The sequence below is a fragment of the Podarcis tiliguerta genome, assembly GCF_965153285.1.
Source record: "Podarcis tiliguerta genome assembly, chromosome: Z".
NCBI classification, from domain to species: Eukaryota; Metazoa; Chordata; class Lepidosauria; order Squamata; family Lacertidae; genus Podarcis; species Podarcis tiliguerta.
Window position 1 is genome coordinate 44,971,354 of NC_139553.1, and position 17,193 is coordinate 44,988,546.

At 43.9% G+C, this 17,193-nt stretch overlaps 1 protein-coding gene and 1 long non-coding RNA gene across 2 annotated transcripts; both read right to left on the bottom strand.

Moving 5' to 3' along the window:
• Positions 1–1,507: 1,507 nt before the first annotated feature.
• LOC310669044 lies at positions 1,508–10,624 on the bottom strand. Its single transcript, XR_014506985.1, has 5 exons — positions 9,014–10,624; positions 7,905–8,040; positions 6,720–6,800; positions 4,522–4,832; positions 1,508–3,921 (listed from the first exon to the last, which is right to left on the bottom strand). It is a non-coding gene; the product is annotated as an uncharacterized lncRNA (long non-coding RNA).
• A 130-nt stretch (positions 10,625–10,754) lies between these two features.
• LOC310669039 (uncharacterized protein) lies at positions 10,755–15,349 on the bottom strand. Its single transcript, XM_083422531.1, has 7 exons — positions 15,265–15,349; positions 15,066–15,184; positions 14,504–14,626; positions 14,154–14,235; positions 13,990–14,057; positions 13,043–13,135; positions 10,755–11,469 (listed from the first exon to the last, which is right to left on the bottom strand). The coding sequence occupies exons 2-7, from the start codon at positions 15,135–15,137 to the stop codon at positions 11,374–11,376; spliced, it is 534 nt and encodes a 177-aa protein (XP_083278657.1). The 5' UTR covers positions 15,138–15,184; positions 15,265–15,349; the 3' UTR covers positions 10,755–11,373.
• Positions 15,350–17,193: the final 1,844 nt, after the last annotated feature.

Genomic DNA, 17,193 nt, shown 5'->3' on the forward strand with positions numbered 1-17,193 from the left:
TCAACTGCAAAATACTAAGGGAGGGGGGAGAAGCACCTATTTCTACTCCAGTTTCAAACAAGTACTACAGTGGCTCAGCCACATGGTGTATTCCATGGACGCAGAGTAGTACAGAGAGACTGGAGTAGCAGTGCAGTGGTACCTCTGGTTGCGAACAGGAGGCCCGTTTGCAACAAGAAAAGAGCACAACTTGTAGCAACGCATCTGCGCACGCGCAGGTTACGATTTGGTGCTTCTGCGCATGCGCGTGATGTCATTTTGCACTTCTGCGCATGCGCGGGCGGTGAAACCCGGAAGTAACCCTTTCCGGTACTTCTGGGTTGCCACGGGACATAACCTGAAATAACATAACATGAGGTATGACTGTATTTGGTAAAATGAAACCACCACCCCAAATCCAATTTGGGTAGAGGAGCAGCTATGTATATTGCTTCAATAGATTGAAAGCTTCTTCAAGAAACAGGATCAAAATTCCACCCCCACCCCCTCCATTTGAATAAGAACAAAAAATAATCATAACTTTCTCTCAAAAGATTGAGGGCAGTGTCTGCCTGTCAAATTTCTGAACCTCTAATGTAAAAAAAGAAGCAGCAGCATAATTATGCAGCCCACGCAGGACATAAGTGCCTTTCCCCCCCACAAACTTTTTTTGATGTGAAATGACAGCTTACATAGAACTTGGAACAAAGCTGCTATATAGAGTTAACATCCCAGCACACTCAACGTGCGCATATCTAATTGAAAAGCAGAGCAGTGATTCATCTGGCTGTCCTACTTCCTTTTATCACTAAACATGCATAGGACTGCACTGTTAAAAGCAGGGATAGTTGGTACTTAAAAAAAAAACCCAACAACAATATTTGTTGGGAATTTTAAATACATTATCCTTCATTATTTTTGTATGCTGCTAAAAATGGTTCTGAGGTTACGGAGTGGCAATGTGGAAGTGCTTTGTTTTTTTAAAAAAGGAGAAGTGTGTTTTAGGACATTCTTTCTCCCTTTCGTTGGACTGACACAAGGAACGTCCAGTATGCGGTGAACAGATGGTGCTCACTGCCATAAGCTGTCCTCCCTTTACTGGCAGGAGTTCTGGGCTTCTATAACAGCTGAGAGTGCCAGGCAGAAATCCTGCAGGTGAATCTCCCCACACTGCTGAACTGAAGCTATTTGGTTGCAGATAATGTTAAAAGTGGAAGGAGGACCAGAGCTCAGTGGTTTGACCACATCCTTTTGGATGCAAGGAGCTCAATCCAGGTTAGACCTTGGGGAAAGGCTGCAACTCAGTGGCAGAGCATCCTCTCTGCATCCAGAAGGGCACCAAGGTTCAACCCTTGGCATCTCCAGGTAGGTCTGGGACAGTCACCCTGTCTGGAACCCTTGAGAGCCTCTGACTGTCATAGACAGTTCTGAGCAGAGGCAGATTTAGGGGAGCGCCTTACTGGGTTCGGTCTTACAGGGTACCTCAAGGATGCTGCATATATGATGTACATAGAAAGAGAGATTATGGAAAAAAACTTTATTCGCATTAGCCAATGGCCATAGCAACAGTAAAACATTACAGTATACGCAGAAAAGGAAATTTGATATAAAAGCACAATTTAAAGTCCTGAATGTGATGTACATAAAGTGGAAGGCAAGAAGTGGAGGGAGCTGAATTTTGGCAGCCCACAAGGGCGCTGCTGTCCCCAAGGTCCACCACTGTACTAAGCTAGATCGTCCCATGATCTGGCTCTGCATAAGGCAGCTTCTTAGATTACTTAAATATTTCCCCTTTTCAGCATTGTGAAGACTAGAGTCTAAAATTATCATTTAAGGGGTGCATGCTGGTGCGTCACAGGTTCGGTTTCCTGGATCTCCGGGTAGGGCTGACCTAGGTGGGCCAGAGATCTGACTTGGCCTAAAGCAGCTTTTAACGCCCCCACCCCAGCCTGAAACTCTTGAGATGCACAATCCTGTTAGTACAGACAGTCCGGAGCTAAGTGGACAAAGTATCTACCTAAGAAGTGCACCTTGCGTTTCCAGAGGCGCTTTGTTTGAGAACTGGCACAAGGGGTGCCAATTTGAATAAAATGGGGGTGACAGCAGGTAAGCCCTGTCCCACATAATCAATCACATGACACAGCACACACACAATTTGAATGGTAATGCCCATCAACTGGAGGGGGGCTGCCCCCCTCATATATTTTATTGGGAGTGGAGATCTCTCGTTGGTCTGTAGGAGTTGGCTGCTATGGCAAGGTGGCTCTGATGCGCGGTTAGCCCCTTACACTAAAGGAAAAGCCATACACTCAAAGCGCTATACAGCTCTCCGCTGCATAAGGGCCAAATCAGACTGGAGACGTCTTGCAGGCCTCCCCTGAAGATCCAAACCTGTGAAAGATCCTCTCTAGCACGTCCTCTCCCTAACACCAACCGGTCCCCAAGCCTGATGCAAAGAGGGGTTCTCTGGCATGTGTGTCTCCAGCATTATGCATGAACAGGAACAGCGTTCCGGTTTAAAGCCAGTGGCAGTGCAGTGACTATGGCTTTGTCTCACATACAGGTGAAAGTGCAAAAGTTAATCAAGAAGTTTCAGGTCAATATCTTCTGGGTAGATATTCCATCAACAGTTCTACACCTTGTTGAATTTCTTGCTTAGATGCTATCAGGATAGCAAGAATGGAAAACAATTCTGCAACACAGTACCTCTTTTTAAATTGGCTTCAAGTGCATCTAATAAAGGAATATAGGAATAAAGGATTTTATCCTAAACTTATCTCTTGAAGAAAGTGCATCTAAGGCATCAGGTGCACTTCTGTCATTTCTTTGCCGTGCCCTCACTCTTTGTCTCCTTGTTTTATAATTGACATTTGGCAAGTTGGCTTTTGCCTATTTCTCAAGCTCATCAAAATCTTCTCTAATTTTCCTTTAAAAATCAAGAAAACTGTACAAACTTGCACAAGAACTCAGTAACAGACCTGACTTCTGAAGGACTTTGCTGACCTTGTGAAAATGACCTAGCACATGGATTTATATCTCGTAAGATTTTGCAGACTTTGGCTGTGAAGCAGTGCCCCACAAAAAAATTTCAAGTTAGGCCCCAGAGTTTCAAATTGGGCTACACTGGCTGGCCCTGAGTCTCATAGTTGCTGGGCCCAAGTTGCCCTGCCCTCGCATGAAGTCTTGGGTTTGCAATTTGGGGAGAGGGGAGACAGCCTGCTGGGTGTTGGGCAGACTAGGGAAGCCCTATAGATTTAGAGACCCTAGGCTTCAGCCTACTTAGCCTATACATAAATCCAGCAGTGTAAATGGGAAAAGATTTGAGCAGAAGCTAGAGACTTAAATGGTTAGCATGAAGCAGAAATCCCATTAAACACTTTGCAAGACTGCTGGCTGGCTGAAGACCTTTGTTTAAAGATCTACAAGCTCAGCCTATTATATTCAAAAGCAGACACTGAATTAAATGGAGCTAACTCTCCATGGAACAGTGCATAGGACTGTAGTCATGCACATGGCTGGATTAATAACCCAAATCCAGGCCATCCAATCCAAATTCCAACATGCTGACTGCTATACCAGCTTTTGCCAGCTCAGGGATCAATTACAGCTGCCTACATTTTTGGGACTCCCCTTGGAGATGTGGCTACAGAGCGGTTGTCACGGTGAGCTCACACACATCTCAATTTGTCTCTATACCACCACACTTTTGAAAGATCACTTCAGTTTCAACAACACAAATATTTGTGCAAATGTGTAATTTTAAATAAGTATGAAGTGATAAAAATTAACACAAGTTGATTTCCAGTTCAGCATTCTAGGCTTGCCCACAGGGTCCACAAAATATCAAGATTGCTGCTGTGTATTGCGTTCCGTCTGACTTTGCTCTTCCTTTGACTCAAACACTTGTGCCAGTTCAAGAGACCTTTCTCTTATCTGTTGGACCTGAGTCAGGCTTTATATAAAAAGAAACACACAATAAGTAAGTTCTGCTTACTCAGTTTTATGCAGGGTTTACCTTGAAAGGTAAGACCTGGAGCTCCCTAATTCTCTAATGCCCAAACCCTTCTCCAGGCTGCCTGCTGCCAGGAACACCATATGTTGGAGCAAAAGACCCATCCCCTGCCACTAGATTTGAAGCACAAGCCTTCCCTCAATGACTTACAAATTCTCCTGTTCCAAGATTTAAGGCCAGCTTTAGACCACCAGCTCCATTTCCACTCCGCCTGAACAGGCTCCTGGTCTCACACGGCCATGCACAACATTCCCCCAGTCTGTGCGCATTATTTGGTCTATGAAAATCTGCTCTCGATTCCTAGAACTGTAACTTGTGATGGTAGAATATCCAACTGGTAAAGGTTTCTGGCTTACTTTCCCCTTCCATTAAAAGACCAGCACAAATATGAAAGTGCAAGCTATTAAAAGGACATTGGGAAGGAAAGGTTAGTTGGCAGATGCACTTTTGCAATTTTACAAAAATAAATAAACTGTAAATAGTAAAAAAGAAAAGAAAAGGGAACTTAATAAAAACTAATAATACTTTACCATTGATTTCGCTTCTTGCATCTCTTTACTGATGAGATCCCTCTCCGCTTGGAGAGAATTCAATTTGTCCTTCAGGTAATCTCGCTCCTGGATTAAGTCTGTCATTGCTTCTTCCTGCTCATGAAGTTTCTGAGTTATTTAAGCATGTCCATTAACTCCGCTTCAATTCTAGACTTACTGGCTTTTAATTTCTCCCCCAGTTGTTCCATTTCACTCAACTTCTCTAGAGTTTTGCTGAGTTGTTCTTTCATACAAGGTCTATCCTCTTCTGTGTCTCCTATTTGCAGCTCTTGGATCTTGCTAGGTTGCTTCTTAAGAAAAGGAAAATGGGCAAGGTGTCAGTGATGTGCTCTGGCCATGCAAGTTTCAATATTCTAACTTTATCCCAAAAATGTTATAAGAAACTTTAGCACACCATGTATATATCAGTTTTTCTCAAAGACAGACTGCAAATTGTGTCTGACCATCTGTGCACATCACTGTAAGTCATGACTTACTGTAAATGAGCAAATTATGTATTTGCTCTTCGCGGCTAGTGCTGGAGTAAGGAAAAATAAACCATGATGATAAGTCAAGGTTTCTTCTTGGTGTACCAATCATGGTTTATTTCACTCCAATCTCCAGTTTGTTTGTGTACAGTAAACCTTGGGTTATGGCTTGACATGACACTAAAATGTTCAGCTGTAATACACAACTGCCTTGCAGAATGTCTTTGGGAGAAGAAAAGGCTTAAGGAGTAAACCCTACACAAATTTGGAGTGGAGTCCCTAAGATGGCTGGATGGTGCCTTGCATGCCTCCTTCTGGGAACACCTGCTGCCATGTTGGTGCTAAACGTATCGCTCTGCTTCTCTATGGACGGCATCAGTGAGGTCTTGTCTTCTACCATAGGGAAGACGATGTCCTTTGTGTCCATAGGCCATACTGCAAACAGTGGAAGACACAGAGCAGCGTCTCAAGGCCCAGTTTTGTTGCTGGGGATGTGAGATGCAGTGCTTTTCACCAGCTAAGGTGTGTCCATCAACTGTGCATCCCTGCCCCCCAATGGCCACCGTGATCCATGCCATCACCACTTCCTGACTAGATTACTGCGGTGTATCGTATCTGGGGCTGCTTTGGAAAACTGAAAAAATTAGGCACTTCATAAATACAGGTGAAGGGAACACACTTCATCTTTCCTGAAGGAAAGGTACTGGCTACCAGTCTGTTTGAACTCAATTTACAGTGTCAGCACTTACTTTTACAATCATATGCGACTTTGAGCTCCGATATCACCGGAACCTGCCATTTTACTAGACGTTTTGTGCCATAAAACCTTAATATTGAAAGCCCTTGCTTGTTCCTTCAGCAATATATTGGTAGCTCAGAAGTGTTGTTGCCAAAGCCATACTGAGAGCTAGACATTGTTTATATGTTAAGTTCCAGCTACATGCTGGCAACGCTGCCAAGTTTTGGAGGCTTGCAAAAAACCCTGAAAAGGAGAGGTGAGCTTTCCAAACCTCAGAATTTCTCTCCCCTAAACTCTGCTCCCTCAGTTCCACCCCATCCAACCAAGTGTAAAAGAAGTCATGTCGATCTGATATAGTTAGGTAAAGGTAAAGGTAAAGGGACCCCTGACCATTAGGTCCAGTCGTGACCGACTCTGGGGTTGCGGCACTCATCTCGCTTTATTGGCCGAGGGAGCTGGCGTACAGCTTCCAGGTCATGTGGCCAGCATGACTAAGCCGCTTCTGGTGAACCAGAGCAGCGCACGGAAACGCCGTTTACCTTCCCGCCGGAGCGGTACCTATTTATCTACTTGCACTTTGATGTGCTTTGAACTGCTAGGTTGGCAGGAGCAGGGACCGAGCAACGGGAGCTCAGCCCATCGTGGGGATTTGAAACGCCGACCTTCTGATCGGCAAGTCCTAGGCTCAGTGGTTTAACCCACAGCGCCACCTGTGTCCAATATAGTTAGTAGGGGGTAATCAAGAAATTGTTGTTGCAAAAAAGAAAGGGGGAGGAAGCCTGCAGAGGGCATACTCCCCATCCCAGCTTCGTTCTTGAAAGATGAGTGGGAACCTTTTCCATTCCAAGGGTGACATTCATTTCTCGGCAACCTTCTGGGGCCATATTCACGAGGGGTAAGAGAAAAATTGAATGTAAATTTCATCTTTGGTGAAGCACGCTAGTTTCCACACACACACATATACTGCTTACCAAACCAACCTCAGACCCTGGAGTCCGTTCTTCTTCAGGAATGGGCTGTCATCCCTTGATCATCACATTCCGAGGATACAGCTGAAAGACTACCCATTTTGCCAAAAATTTAACAAATAAAAGCCTGTATACTTAAGATGCAGATAAGGGAAGTAACAGTACCACTCTATTCTGTCTTGGTCAGTTCAACATTGGAATACTGGGTCCAGTTCTGGGCACCACAATTTAAGAAAGATATTGACAAACTGGAATGCGTGCAAATGAGGGCAGCTAAGAAGACCAAGGGTCTGGAAACCAAGACTTACGGGGAAAGGCTGAAGGAGCTGGGGATGTTTAGCCTGGAAAATAGGAGACTGAGAGGAGATATGATAGTCATCTCCATATATCTCAAGGGCGGTCACATGGAAGATACAGCAAGTTTGTTTTCTCCTGCTCTAGAAGTTGGACTTGTACCCATGGCTTCAAGTTACAAGAAAGGAGATTCTGACTAAACAATCAGGAAGAGCTTTCATGACAGCAGGAGCTGCTCAACAGTGGAACGGACTCCCGTGGGAAGCTGTGGACTCTCCTTGGAGGTTTCTAAGCAGAGCTTGGATGACCATCTGTCATGGATGCCTTGGCTGAGATTCCAGCATTGCAGGGAGTTGGCCAAGATGACGCTTGGGATCCCTTCCCATGCTACAATTCTGTGACTCTAAGTTCTTGAGACAAATGCAGAAAGGTGCAGTGAAAGGAACTGAGCTTTGACTACCTTGGGGCCCAGTGGGTTTAATTCTCCCTTGCCATGGGAGAAAGAACACACAAGCAGCCAAATGCAAGCAGCGAGAGAGTTGGCTACATTAGCCTTTGCAAGCATTTGCAAGGAAGCCAGTTCTCCCTAGCGCCTAAAGATCAATGTCAGAATCCGACCTCTGGAGCAACCAGGAGATAAATGGAGCAGGCTAAGTTATGCCAAGAGCCCTCTTGCCCTTCTCTGAAAACTTCAGATGCAGCAATAACATTCAGCATAATTGACATATGCAGCTTAAGCAGAGCCCTCAAAATGGGTGCAAGTGTTTAACTATTTGCAGCTCACTGTGGATATTGGTTTAGACAATGTATTATCTAAGTTCTAACTTATCCCAACCTACCATTCTTCAGCCCATATTTTATATGGAAAATAGTTTCCACGCATAACAAACTTACATGCTTTCATCTCTGCTAGACAAGGTTTTTTAAACTGTTTGGCTTTTTGGAAAAAGCTTCCCAGGCGACATTCCCCTGCTTGCTGGGTTGTTGTTCCTGCAGACCAGGTCGCTCTCCTCTTCCTTGTCCTTGGAAACTTAAAACATAAAATAAAAGTAAAAATCAAGGCACGCAGGAGAATTAAAGGAAGTTAGATATTTTTAAAAGCACAATCCCATTTGCTGATGTCTTGGAATTTGTACATGGCCTAGTGATGACAAGTTCAGTTGAAGCTAGTTGTAAGTTCTACCATAAGCATTTGCAAAAAAAGTTACAAAGGGAGAGGGGAAACTTTCCAAAAACATGTTTGCAAGCACTATAAGCAACTTGAACTTGCTGTGTCTCACTAGTCGGGTGGCAAGTAGTGGCTTCAGAATTCAACACAAAGCCTTATTTTGCGAGGCTGGAAGCCGGGGAGAGCGACATGAGAAGGACACCACTGCCACATGCCCTTTGATCCCAGTCCTCAGGGGTAAGGCTGGGACTGAAGGGCACATGGCAGCCTTCTCATGCCACCCTCCACGAGCTGCCAAGTTGTGGAGGGCCCTGGGTGATGGGGACTGGACTGGAGAGCAGCAGGCTCCATTCACCCTCCCGCTCTGCACTCCTGGCACCACTACAGCACACTCAGTCGCTGGTGCCTGTTCTTATACCAGCTTCCCGATATGAACTTCCTGCTTCATGCATGCATTAACAGAGCTATGTTAAACTTCCACACAGTGGAAGGTCCTTTTCTACAGTGACACCCTTCTAGTCCTTCTGGTACTGGAAGTCTTGACAAGAAGTTGCCTCAGTTCAGGAGACCTTTCTTGTATCGGTTGGACCTGAGTCAGGTTTTATATAAAAAGAAACACACAATAAGTAAGTTCTGCTTTCTTACTCAGTTTTATGAAGGGTTTACCTTAAACTTCCATGCAATCAAAGGTCCTTTTCTACAGTGACACCCTTCTAGTCATTTCCAGGCTTCCCTCGCCCCATTTGATTACTTAATAACAGCTGATACAAGAAATGTGGAAGAGCCACCAGTTTTCCACCAAAGGTCCCACAACACTTCAATTTTTAAGTATTACCTTGAACTCTTGAGCTGATGCAAGAGAAGCTGACGTCACGAGCATCTCAGTGAGATTCTTTCTTTCCTCCTGCAGCTCATTTTGAAGAGCATACTTCTCTTCAACAATCTCTGCCGCCTGGGATTCTGATGAGATCTACCAAGGGAAAGCATCAATACCAAAGGTCGAAAGGCACAAAATCTTGTTCATAGTAAGGTGTACATGATTTCCCAAGCAAGGAAAATCCATTATGAGGGGGGATTTTGTATATGACCCGCTGAAAACTTACACACATTTTTGGGAATACTTTACTAACCCAAGCCAAATTTTCAGTCTATTTTGGGGTAGTAAAATCCCTTAAAACAAATCCATGTGTGTGGTGCCTGGAGAAGGTATTGAAGTTTACATTACAGAAAAAATTACCCTGACATGTTACATTGGCTAGGACACCCATGTGCTTTTGTGTAGACCCCTCCATGCTTGCGAGGATTATGGCTGTTAATCTGTTTATTACTGTGATGATAATAACGTACTGTAAGTACTAACAGCTGTGACATTAAACATCAGCAAGAAACAATGAAAGCATTTAAGTTTCTCAGTCATTTCTGTGAAATTGAGTCTGCACCCCCCAGTGTGGAAAGGGTTGCATACAAGCAATGACCAATAGTTCGTATTCTTTGGTGATCACTCGAAGCCGAGTAAGACTGTCTTCCATAAACACGGTTTTAACAACAAGTCCGTAAGTGACTGTGGAGGCCAATTCTGGATCCACACATCCTTCCACAGTGCGGACATTGGTTTCCGGGTGGGAGTTGATCACGGTGTGGATTTGCCAAGCATGCCTTCCTCTTAGCACTTTTCTCCCTTGCGTCCTGTGTCTTCAAAGCCCATGACACCTTTGGTAAAGGCTGTTCTCCAGCTGGAGCACTCACAGGCCAGGGTTTCCCAGTTGTCAGTGTATATACTACATTTTTTAAGATTTGCCTTGAGACAGTCTTTAAACCTCTTGTTGACCACCAGCATTACGCTATTTTTAAGTTTGGATTAGAGTAATTGCTTTGGAAGACGATGATCAGGCAACCGCACAACATGACCAGTCCAACGAAGTTGATGTTGAAGAATCATTGCTTCAACACTGGTGATCTTTGCTTCTTCCAGTACACTGAAATTTGTTCGCCTGTCTTCCCAAGTGATGTGTAAACTTTTTCGGGGACACCGTTGATTGCATATTTCGAGGAGTTGGAGATGGCGTTTATTAGCGTCCCTGTTTCACAAGCATACAGTAAGGTTGGTAGTACAATAGCTTTGTAAACAAGCATTTTGGTTTCCATGCAAATGTCCCGGTCCTCAAACACGCTGCACTTCAATTGGGAGAAAGCTGCACTCGCAGAGATCAGGCGATGCTGGATTTCAGCATCAATGTTGGCCCTTGTGGAAAGATAACTGCCCAGGTAGGAGAAGTGATTGACATTTTTCAACGTTACACCATTGAGTTGGATTTGTGGCGCTGCAGAGGGGTGATTTTGTACTTGCTGGTGCAGCACTTTGGTTTTTTGGATGTTGAGTGATAGGCCAAGCTTTTCGTAATCTTCTGCAAAGATATTTAGGATGGTTTGGAGATCATCCTCTGAGCGTCCTCTGGTACACACAGCTCTGGAAAAGGCATCTCCCTTCTCTTACAGTGCGCTTCTAGTGACACATACCAGCTGGTTTATGCACACTAATCTTCCGGCATAACACAGCAAGAGTAAGTGAGTCATCATAGAACTAATCTACTATTTATTTACACACTATGTACAGACAAAAGCATAATGGCGTCCGTTCTCTCCAGCTCCAAGAGAACGAACAAAGAAATAAAAGCAAAGTACAGTGTAATAGTACCTGCAGTGGAAGAGGTAAGACTGTCTTCCTTTCCCAGACTCGTCCCAGACAGGTATGTGATTTACAACAATCTCATCTGCAGCGTTGGAGGAGTGAAATTGCTAATATATACCACCCTTCATTCAAGGATCATGGGGCGGTTTTACAATGGTCTCTGCAGAAGCAGGGATGAGGAACTTGTGGCCCTCCATGTGTTGTTGGAAGGCAACTTCCAGCATTGCTGACCACTGGTCATACTGGCTAGGATTGCTAGGAGTTCATATGCGACTTCTACAGCACTACAGGTCCCTCATCCTTGCCGTAGAGAAGTTAGATTTTTGTGCAAGAATCTACCAGTTGGGAATGTCACATCTGCATCAGTCTTGTGTTCCAAATGTGATGAATTTTACTGTTAAGCTGTAAATGGCTTACATAAATAAGAGCAAGCATGCCCAAGAACCCTGGGGGGGGGGGAATTACTCGTGGGTTGTTGTTGTTTTACATGTTTTACAAGTTAGGATTTAGCAGATTACCAGAAAAGCTTGATCATCATCAGCTACATACCTTTCAGCACCTGTTTGGGTAGCTCTTTCACTTCCTGTCAGATCTACCAAATACTGAAAATTCAAGTAAGACTGTGTTAGACACCATTCTCACACAAGATCTATTCAAATCATCTATTGATTGAACAACAATTCCAAACAGTGGCAGATGAAAGCCTGAGAAAAATAAGTTCCTGAGACTGTAAAATGAGCAGAAAAAGGTCTTTGGCCAGGAGTTTAAATCAAAGGAACAATAATTTTGTGCAGCACTGGTCACTACATCTGGGAGGAAATACATTCAAACGAACAACATTTAATATTTCATGAAAGCGAAAGAACAGAGGAAATGTGTGTTAAAGGGAGCCAGTCATTTGTAGATTGCATCTCAGATCCAGGATGGTCTGCAACAGAAGAAAAAGGTAGAGGGATGCGCATACTGTGCGATTTGATGTTTTGACCACTGAATTTCTACTATAGTCCAAGGACCCAACGTGGCATAGTGGTGAGTGTGTGGCTAGGACCTAGGAGGCCAGGGTTCAAATCACCACACAGCCACAAACCTCCCTGGATCACCTTGGTCTCTCAACCTAACCTACCTTGTAAGGTTGATGTAAGTATAAAATGAAGGGGGACAAAGTCAAGCAGGCCACCTTAGCTTCTTGGAGCAAAGGTGGGATATAAATGCAATAATAATATGGATATTGTTTAGTCTGCACCTCTTCAGTATGTTCCAGCAATGTCAATAGAACTTGCTTTTGAATAAGCATTAGGAATGCTGTGCCAAACAGACTTGAAACCCAGAGCAACTGAATTTCTGCTGCTGCTATTTCCCAGGCAGAAACAGCCCTATTAAACACTTCAGAAGTTCATTAGCCTTCCACAATCCCAATATATATTTGACTCTGCCGGCCAGATCTCAAACAGAAAGCACACAAGGCTAGCCCAATATGTTTTGCTGCCTGAGCCAAAGCAGAAGATGGCACCTCCCCTCCCCACCTCTTTCTGTATAGCAAAGTCAACCAGACTGGTGGCAAAATAATATCTTCTACTTCATCTCAGGGCAGCAGCCTAGCTTAGGGGGCAGAGTGAGTCATATGGCACACAAACCTCTTTCCTCCAATTGTCAAAGCATTTGGGGCTTTCAGAGGAAAGGCAAGTTTAAGGAGGGACCCGACAGAGGTGTATAAGATTATGCATGTAACAAGAAGGCAGACAGGGCTAAGTTTCTCTCAATTTCTCTCTCTGTCATATAATACTAGAACTCAGGGCCATTCAACATAGCTAAAATTCAGGACAGACAAAAGAGAAAGAACTTCTTCACACAGCACATAGTTAAACTACGGAGTTCACTCACCCAATACGTAGTAATGGTCACCAACTTGGAAGCCTTTAAAAGAGGATCAGACAAATCTATGGAGTACAAGGACTATCAAGGACTACTAGCTATGATGGCTAAGTTCAACCTCCACTACCAGCTGCTGTGAATCACAAGTAGAGAAACTGCTTGGGTCTCAGGCACCTGGTTCACCACTGTGAGAACAGGATGCCAGAATAAACAGGCCATTGGTCTGATCCAGCAGGGCTCCTCTCATGTTCTCATGCAGCATCCTTCAATAGTAGTTTTTTCTAACAACCCCCATTTACAAACCTCAGTTCTCTCTTTCAAAGAACTCACCAAGTGAGATACCATCACAGGGCTATCGCAGCTTGAGATATCCATCGTCTCTTTGCTTTCAATGATCTAAAAAAAAAAAAGTAAGCAAAGTTGTGAAATTGTTTTACTATACCACCACAGATTACCAGACCAACTAATACAGTGGTGCCTTGCAAGATGAAATTAATTCGTTCTGCGAGTTTTTTCGTCTTGTGAATTTTTCATCTTGCGAAGCACGGTTTCCCATAGGAAATGCATTGACGGTTTCCCATAGGAATGCATTGACGGTTTTAAGAAAAAGGCACAAGACGTTTTCGTCTTGCGAAGCAAGCCCATAGGGAAATTCGTCTTGCGAAGCAACTCAAAAAACAAAAAACTATTTCGTCTTGCAAGTTTTTCGTCTTGTGAGGCATTCGTCTTGCGAGGTACCACTGTACCAGTTTGTCATGTGTGGGTCTGTATACTGTAGCACACCTACCCTCGACCAACAGAACCTAAAACTGGCATATCTTGTAGAATGCTTAAGGAGGCTTGCCTGGTGATTTTGTTACATATTTTAGGTGCCAGGCAAAAATATCCCTCTTTGGCTAATTAAACGATCTATGGCCTTTTAAAACTGTGTGTGTGTTTCATTGTTTTTGCTTATTATTATGGCAAATATTTTTGTGTTTTTATATTGTAAATCACCCAGTGGTAGAAATTTATAATATAACAACAACAAATCTCTCCCTCTCATATCCTGCCAGATATCATAGCCAGGTACTAACCAGGAATAGGGAACCTGGTGCCCCCCTCTGGATGTTGTTGGACTCCATCTCCCATCAGTATGGCCAACAGTCAGGACTGTTGGGACTTTGGAGTCCGGGAACATCAAAGAGGGCCAGAGGTTTCCGATCTCTGAACTAAAATAAATCAGTAAAATAAAATTCATGATCACTTACCATTCGGAAGATTGCATGTGACTGGTTACTTCTTTCATTCATTTCTGTCGCACCATAGTGCCTGTTTTCTATTCAGAGCAAAACACAGAGAAAGTTGATGGATTTAGAAGTATCAGAGCTGCACAGGAAGCTCTATATGTGTCATACCAAATATTTAGTCTTACTTTCAGCTTTCTGGAGCCAGCTCAAAACTTCCTCTGGAGAAGTTTTGACCTCTTCAGTCAGACCTCCAACAAAGACATACCCCTACAAGAGATTTTTTTTTTTAAAAGCACATAACACCACACAGCTCCCTGTATTGATTCTAGGTGTTACCTCTTTTTATATGTGCAATGCAAAGCTATTAGGCAGTTAGCTAACTTTAGGTAAACTTTAATAAAAAGATTTTAATCAATTCAGAAGCAAAATGGGCAAAGTCCAAGGAGGCAATTGTCAACAACATGCTGACTTCCAGAATTTTACTTTTCCTGTTACAAGGCCGCGTGGGAGCTTTGGCACTGCAATGGTTACTTACACTGATGTCTTCACGAACAACCAAGGGTTTCTTTTGCCATATACTGCTGCACAGTAGGTCCTCAACTGTATTACTGTGGATTTCCATGTATGATACACGGAGTAGGAACTCCCTGTCAGGAATCTGAAAAAGTAAAGAGCATGCATGCATCAGCATCCCTAATTATGGAGAACTAATGTAACATGGCTCCCTGCCCACCCCCATCCAATGCCATCACTAAAACATTCCCACTGGCTTATGAACTATACTATAGATGGGGAACTATGGACCTCCAAATGATGCTGCACTGCAGCTCCTATCAGCCCCAGCTAGCATAGCTGATGGATGTGATGGGATCAGGCTCCAACAACATCTGAAGAGCAACAGAGTTTCCCATCCCTGATCTCTATATTGGTTCCACTCACAATACCTATTGGCCAACAAGAAATAGAAACTGCCTTATAGTGGCTGCACAGCCTTTTCTCCTAAGTGGAGCTAGGAAATCATCAAAGCAGGTTCAATATGCAGCTTTGCAGCACTAATGTGGTATCTGAAACTAAGTTCAGTTAGTAGAAAAACTTACTCCACAGATGCTATTGAAAACATCATTGATGGCCATTGGTAAGATTCCTGGGCAATCTTTAGTGCCCAACATTGTGGAAGTTTTCTCCAAAGCAGTTAGGCCATAGGGAAAAATAGTTTCTAAAAGGAAAAGCAATGGTTAGCTCAGACTACTACCCACATACAGTGCAAGCATTGAAATGTGTTGATGTTTAATGTACCATTATATCCCTGAACAGCCGACTTGATAACTGAAGCAGCCACCCCTTTGTAGACTTCTTCGGTATTATCTGAAGAATGAAACACCCAATCTTAAAAAAAAAAAAAAAAGGTTCAGTTCACAGAAATCAAACTCCATCTTCAGGATTTGTCAAATTGCCAACTTGTAAGCTAGACTGAAAGAAGCACACCTGGCTGCTTTAACATTATGACAATGTGCAAGTTATATTGAATAACTTGCTGTGCAGAGCATGTGCAAAGCACATTGTAAGCACATATTTGTATCCAAATGTAAGGGTTGTGGAACCAGTCCTAAAAATGAAGCACCTGTGAGTATGTGTTTGCTTTGTCCCTCTGAGAACAACTTTTTAAATCCAGCTCCTATTTGATTAAATGCCCTTTTAGAAGTATGGATGCTCTTCTGGAGCATTTTAGACATAATCTTCACATTCTGAAGATTATAAAACAAGTGCATCTCACATTTACAGCACAACCCTATGCATGCCTACCTAAAAGACATATAGCATTTTTAAGTTATATGGTTTTATTGACACTTACTGTATGCAGTCATACCTCGGGATGAATATGCTTCAGGTTGAGTGTTTTCGGGTTGCGCTCTGCAGTGACCCGGAAGTAACGGAATGTATTACTTTCGGGTTTCGCCGCTCGGACATGCGTGGGCGCTCAAAATGACGTCATGCGCATGCGCGGAAGCGGCAAAATGCAACCCACACAGACGCGTGTTACGTTCGCTTCAGGATGCGAACGGGGCTCTGGAACGGATCCCGTTCACATCCAGAGGTACCACTGTATACGACCTGAGCATAGGATGGGCTCGCAGCATTAACACTCTAGCAGATCTTGCTTCCCCCATAAATCTCTAGGGCTGCTCCTTCCATCTGCTGCCAGAGCTTTGGGATTTAGCCCATGCAACATGTCAAGCCATCCAGCCCACCCCAAAACTCACACACCAACTCTAGCTACAGTTTGCCTGCTGTTCTTCTGGCTATTGTTCTTCTGCTTACAAGTTGATGTTACCTCCACCAAAGGGAAGGTGGTGGGCAAATGCCTACCATTTCCTGGAGAGCAGGATCACCCTAGTGGTTGCTATGGAAACACAGCTCACTCTTTAAGATGCTGTGGATGCCATTAGCCTCACAGATAAAGCCATAGCCTCCCCAAGAAGTGAAGTTACAGTGAATCAGGCATTCTCCGTAGTGGCTGAAAAAGGTTCCTGGCCTTAGGTGGAGAACAAAGGAAGCTTTCTGTCCATCTCATGTCAGCCACCCAAAGGTAACTGGGAGCTAGAACGAGAATGGCTGCAAGCAGCTGAGTTTTATTTACTTATTTAATTTATATGCCACCCTCTGCAAGGAGCTAAAGTGGCCTTGCACATCTCCCCCCTGCCTCACTTCATCCTCACAAGGTCCCCACAATGTAAGTTAGGCTGTCAGTCACATGACTAGCCCAAGCAAGCAACATGGCTGAGCAGGGATTTGCACCCTGGTCTCCCAAGCTCCTAGTCCAATGCTCTAACCCCGTGGTTCCCAATGTGGGGGCACACGCCCCACAGGGGGGCAATTTGAGAACGAGTTATCCATAGTCAACAGCCTTTTAGGCTTCCTCCACGTGAATTGAGGGGGGTGTCACTGAATAAGAATTATATGTCACGGGGTGGGGTGGGGGTGGGCATTAGGATTTTAGAGGTGGGGCATAGTTAAAAAAAAAAGGTTGGGAACCACTGCTCTAACCACTTTAAGGAGAGTGGGTATGCAGGGCTGGAAAGACTTTCATGATTACGTATTTTCAACATCAAATCTATTAACCCGCCCTTGATCTATTAATCAAGCCGGGCTTATAGAAATTTAAAAACTTAAATTTCCCTTTTAACCCACGCGCATTTAAAACAGCTCGCAGACGAGGCGGGCGGG